Source organism: Lathyrus oleraceus, chromosome 2 (genome assembly GCF_024323335.1).
Source record: "Lathyrus oleraceus cultivar Zhongwan6 chromosome 2, CAAS_Psat_ZW6_1.0, whole genome shotgun sequence".
In the NCBI taxonomy this organism is placed as follows: domain Eukaryota; kingdom Viridiplantae; phylum Streptophyta; class Magnoliopsida; order Fabales; family Fabaceae; genus Lathyrus; species Lathyrus oleraceus.
Genome location: NC_066580.1, coordinates 7546895 through 7552613, shown reverse-complemented (window position 1 = coordinate 7552613; position 5719 = coordinate 7546895). Strand labels below are relative to the sequence as shown.

Sequence of the window (5719 nt, the reverse complement as noted above, 5' to 3'; positions counted from 1 at the left end):
ATGATATTTTCCATATTTAATAATTTAAATAGATTAAAAAATAGGGAAAAAAATCATGATTATGTCCAATTATTTATAGTAACTATTGATGCATTTATATTATCATAAATCCAAACATAAAATAATAATATATAAGTGATGCATATAGATTTAACTAGATGACATAATTAAAAAACAAAATTAAAGTTGTACTAAAAATCAGAATAACAATTATTTTAAGATAACTTTTTTTATTTATAATTATAACAAATATTCTAGAACAAAATAAAAGTAAAATGGGAAATAATGATATTAGAGGATTTTAAGTTGGCCGGCATGTTGTAGAATAATCATAATCATCTAACATCTATTAGGATATAGGTGTCTTCCATTATTTTAATCTCTTTTTCTTTTTTATATTCAAAAGTATTTTCTACATTAGACAAAAAAATAGTTATACCTCATATAAAAAAGAAGAAGATAATTAGACCATAAAAGAAGAGTATTAACAAGGCCCCACTAGACATATTAATAAAATGAAAAAAGTGTAAGAAATGAAAAAAAAAACAATTTCCATAAAAAAACAATTTCCATAAAAAAACAATTTCGGTCAAATAATATAATATAACTTTTAAATCAAGATAAAACATAATAGCGTGGTTTGATTAGGAAAAAAGCTTCTTTGGTCGGTGCATTAGGTAATATAATTAAAAATAATATCTAAATGCCACGTGTCATTTGACCCGATAGCTGACCCGATTTCACAAACAAGTAAATAGTTTCGGTAGCAGAGGATTACAATCTTTTGCAACAACATCATCAAACCCCTCGAAAGAGGAAACAAAAAAAAAAAAAACAGTCACTCACTTTGTTTCTCTTCTTCTTCTTCATTTCAGTCAAAAGTTCGAAACTTTTTACACTGTAAGCGATGATGGGTATCAATAGAGACAGAGATGAAACCCTCACATTCACAATCCCTTCATCTTCTTCTCATTCTTCTCCTATCACTGTTTCCGACACACTCGACAGTTACCTAGTCGACCCAAGAAGTGCTTCTGGAAGTTTCCAGAACGAGGGTCTTCTTTCCGGCGGAGATGTAGCCGATGCTGAGTTCGGTTTCTCAAGACCCGATTTCCGACAGAGTTCACTTGTTGGTACTGTTGAGTTGTACGAACGACATGTGTTTCTTTGTTATAAGAATCCGAGGTTTTGGCCTCCCAGGATTGAAGCTGCTGAGTTTGATCGGTTGCCTAGGTTGCTTTATGCAGCTGTTAAAGCGAGGAAGAGTCATATGAAGAAGGAGGTAGTGGTTTAGTTTGATTTTTGGAACATTTATGTCTTTGTTTTGTTGTTATCTGTGTTGATTTTAGGGTTTATTTTTGTGAGAGTGATTGGTTAAGGTTGTAAAATTTTAAGCTTTTGGGTTGTTTTTTATGTGGGGGTGATGAACCATGAATGAATGATATGCTTGAAATTAGTGAGGTTTGAACTGTTTAAGTTAACTGTATGATCTGTTTAGTGCTAATTGGATGTGTTGTGAAAATGTCGCAATATCGGCAGATATTTACTATTGCAGCGAGCCCAAAATCGCCATGTATACCGCGATAGCGGCTATAGCGCCGCCATTTGATAAAACTGGTATGAATGATTCACTTGAAATCGGTTGGTGTTAAGTTTTTTTTGATAGTTAGCTGTATGATCTGTTTTGTGCTAATTGAATGTGTGAGAATGTGCTAATTGAATTTTGTTTTGGAATTTGTGATTTGATTGTTTCGTTGCTAGACCCGGTTGACGATATGTGAGGGTCACGATGGGACGGAAACATCTAACGGGGATGTGTTAATTTTTCCTGACATGATCAGATACAGGTTAGTGTGAGATTTTGTATTGCGATTTTTGATTCTCTTGTGAAGGTTTTTCTGATGTTTTCCTTAACATAGATTGTTTTCGGCTACAAAACCCTTGTGTTAATATTGCAGGAGATTGACACATTTTGATGTTGAAACTTTTGTTGAAGAAGTTCTTGTGAAGGATGGAGAGTGGCTACCAGGAACACCTGAAACGTTGAAAGGTTCGTATGTTTTTGTGTGTTCACATGGATCGCGTGATCGCAGATGTGGAGTTTGTGGACCGGTTTTGATAAGTCGGTTTAGGGAAGAGATAGAGTTACACGGTCTACAAGGTAAAGTATTTGTTAGCCCGTGCTCGCACGTTGGAGGACATAAGTATGCAGGAAATGTCATTATATTTGGATCAAACATGAACGGAGAAGTCACCGGCCACTGGTAAGGAGAAGACCTGCACGAATATCAAATTTCATTTTTGTCGTAGAACTTTATCATTGTTTAGCATATTGATTATTTAGCTGACATAAATTCTTCTCGACTAATATAACCAGGTATGGATATGTTGCCCCGGAGGATGTACCGTTATTGCTTCAACAACATATCATGAAAGGGGAGATTATAGACTCATTATGGAGGTGATTATTTTTTACCATTCCTTATTTTGTTACTGTTTTATGCATTTAAACCGATATGTTCATTCATGCCCTGGTATCGTACGATATTACGGATTTGCTCCATATACATTTAAGTGGCGTCTTTCGCTTGCGTGAGTTTTGTAGACTACTCAATTTTTCCGTCTACAATTTACACTCATTATGGACATATCATATCTTTTTGCCCCCTTCGATGCGATGGATCCCTCACGTGACATGTTCTTCAGTCCTCAACTTCTGAAATCGTATATTTGCTGACTATATTACTTGATAAAATGCCAATATGTATCTGACATTGTTACTTCTTTGAATATTTCCATCAGGGGTCAGATGGGTTTATCCGAAGACGAGCAAATAACAAAGCAAGAACAAAGGCTTCTGCTGAATGGCATAGGGAAATTAGAAGAAAGCTCCACACCAAATGGATCTCGAGACAATTTCGCAAGCTGCTGCCAATCAAACGGTGTAAGCTGCTGCCAAGAAAACGGAGACTTCTCCTTTTGTCAGAGTCAGGTGTCAGTGGATAACAAAACGATCCCCGACGTCATTGAGACCGAGATAAATCTTTCACCTGATAATAATAAGAGCAACGGAACAGCGATTTCTCGGATCAACAGCGGGAAAGGAACTTCACGCAGGTTTCATACTATGACAGCATGGCTCGACGGCTGGGAGCAAGAAGATACTTACGCCGCTCTAGCCGTTGTATGTGCTGCAGCATCGGTCGCCATTGCCTATAACTGCTACAAACAGCTGACATAAGAGAAATCAGCAATTGCATTGATATTATTTAGTAAGTCAGTTTCAGTTTACCTAAGCTATAACATATTTTTATATCAGCTTCATGTTTTCTGATGCTTGTGCTGTTATTTAGATCGATCCTTATTCGACATGCAGGGAACGAGCGAGCGGGATCTCAATCATTAATGTGACATGCAGGGAACGAGCGGGATCTCAATCATTAATGTGAATGCGCGTGCTTTACCGATCGTGGAATATTATTGGCTGCGGCATTTATTATTTGCCAGATAGCTTAATCTGTACATATAAGAAACATTAGCATCAGAAAATGAATTATTGTCGGAATTTGATTTGTAACATTATGTAATGTAATGTGAAGTGTTCCTCAAACTTGCTAGTTAGCTTAATCGAAGATTTGAGGTGTTTCTAAAAGAATAGAAAGCAGTTTGTTATGTGAAGACGTTAGAAGGGTCAATAGGATTCTTGTAGTTTCATTGATATGGCCATTCTATCTTACCAAGTTAGATTGTTTATAAGGAATTGAAGAAGGAAATTTCTCTTCATCTTCTCGTTGATTCTTCATGGATTTTCATGCTTTATTCCTCGAAACTTTCCGATAACCCTCTCCTCTTATTCATGAGCCCAAAAGAAAACGACAAAGGCAGAGAGATCCTTTGCAGCGGTGGTCAATAAAATAACATTTGCATCAACATCACCATTAGCCAACACATTAACATTTGTCTGCACACTTGACTCACATCAACACTTGTCTGCAAATTATCATTCTTCTATTTTGGCCCAACTCTTGCATCCAGTTCTATGACTTTAACATCATGTTCCACATAAATATATCCATCATGCATATGCAGCAAAATCGTATGCATCATCATCCTTTCTTATTTGAAAAAAATCCTCATCTATTTTTAGAATCTTAGTTCACAATCTATAAGTTCCTTCTTTATAACCCCATTAACCAACTTATGAATTTCAGCCATTGTCTATTTGTCAATATGTTGATTAGAAACTATCGTATGCACACCCCCTATGTATATGATGTCAATCTTGTTGACCATTATAAATTCACCCCATGATGAAAAATAAAATTAAAATGTTGCATGTCCTGTGAAGTGGATTCTAAACTCATACATTTGAAAGAGACAAAAAAAAAACTAACCTCAGACATTGCTTCAATGACGTCTTCGATTGCGCTTTGCCTTCAACCGTCCAAAAACGACCCTGTATGTGTCCTCAACCATCTAGAAACCAACTCGTGCAACTCGTCTTCTTCGTAGGAACGAAAGAGCTAATTTGGGATTTTCACACTAACCCTAACATTTATAGGAGTAATTAAATAATAACAAAACAAAAGTTACTAAATTGGAAAATAAAATCCACGTCTTCTTCGTAGGAACTTCGTAGGAACGAAAGAGCTAATTTGGGATTTTCACACTAACCCTAACATTTATAGGAGTAATTAAATAATAACAAACAAAAGTTACTAAATTGGAAAATAAAATCCACGTCAGATTATGAAGCAATTGCCACGCTGGAACAAATATGGAATCTGGGTTAAAATAATGCACTCAGGATCCATAGAGAGGGAATCTTCATATTATAATAGGGGAATAAAAAAAAACTTTTACAAGGATGCAAACCAAATCTCGATTACATTGTAAGAGGTGTCCTATATTTAACCCTTAATAATAAAGTCTATAAAGAATTTAAAAGGATTAATTTTGGTTTACATTATCCTAAAAATCACTTATATAGTTAGTTTTGGATTTGTGATTGTTTACCAATATTAAATCAAAACGAAAATCCAAGATTTTTTTTAATATAATTATTTAAAGATTATATTTATTTTCTTTGGGTAAAATAACATAATTATACTCTCGTTATATGTAAAATCTTTTAAAATATGTCATACATTATATTGTACAAGTAATTGTTTTGTTATAGAATCAGAAATGAAATAAGAATCAGTGATTACAGATGATTGTGATGGATCTGAGCTTTAGATGTAGTGGTGGTGGGGTTGATCTACAATGTTAGCACTCCAATGCTCAAGTCAGTATGTGAGAGAGAAGAGTGAATGAAAATTGAATTTGAAATTATGCTCCTGAAACTGGCGTAAGCGTGTAATGTAGGGATCAATTGGATGCATATGGGACTTGGACCACTTGTATTTGTCTGTATGGTAGCTCTCCTGCACTGAGAAGGTTCCAGATGAATTGCAACTCTTCATATTAGTTTTCCAGGGACCATTTTGATCGTCCAAGAATAATTTCCCCCAAGCCCTTGTTTCTGCATGGCAGTGCAAGGGTGTATCATATTCGCCTCGGTTGCCGACTGCTCCTTCAGTTGCTCTGAAAAGTCAAAAGGAGGAACTATGGTTCCTTGGGAATTCACTCCTCTAATGTGTATCATGCTTCAAATGTATTTTCGAAGGTACTCTAGCAATGATCCTTGGGAACCGAACCACTTCAGTGTTGCATGTAA

At 35.4% G+C, this 5719-nt stretch overlaps 1 protein-coding gene across 5 annotated transcripts; it reads left to right on the top strand.

Moving 5' to 3' along the window:
- The first annotated feature begins 790 nt into the window (after positions 1-790).
- On the top strand, positions 791-3783 carry LOC127117569 (uncharacterized). Of its 5 annotated transcripts, XR_007801995.1 has the most exons (7): positions 791-1282; positions 1762-1847; positions 1959-2264; positions 2378-2461; positions 2803-3276; positions 3354-3386; positions 3429-3783. XR_007801995.1 is itself a non-coding variant. In XM_051047629.1 (6 exons), exons 1-5 carry the CDS (start codon positions 908-910, stop codon positions 3239-3241), a joined length of 1290 nt encoding a protein of 429 aa, XP_050903586.1. In that variant the 5' UTR covers positions 791-907; the 3' UTR covers positions 3242-3272; positions 3377-3783. The 5 variants fall into 5 exon arrangements, 4 of the variants coding, with proteins under 4 accessions (XP_050903586.1, XP_050903585.1, XP_050903588.1 ...); XM_051047629.1 differs by having other exon boundaries at positions 2803-3272; positions 3377-3783; XM_051047628.1 differs by having other exon boundaries at positions 2803-3272; positions 3354-3783.
- The last annotated feature ends 1936 nt before the right edge of the window (positions 3784-5719 follow it).

Excerpts from the sequence above, each read along its gene's own strand:
- LOC127117569 (XM_051047629.1), top strand. The coding sequence starts at position 908 with ATGATGGGTATCAATAGAGACAGAGATGAAACCCTCACATTCACAATC. Across the intron at positions 2,265-2,377 it reads GGAGAAGTCACCGGCCACTG|GTATGGATATGTTGCCCCGG; the intron begins GTAAGGAGAAGA and ends TAATATAACCAG. Across the intron at positions 2,462-2,802 it reads ATTATAGACTCATTATGGAG|GGGTCAGATGGGTTTATCCG; the intron begins GTGATTATTTTT and ends TATTTCCATCAG.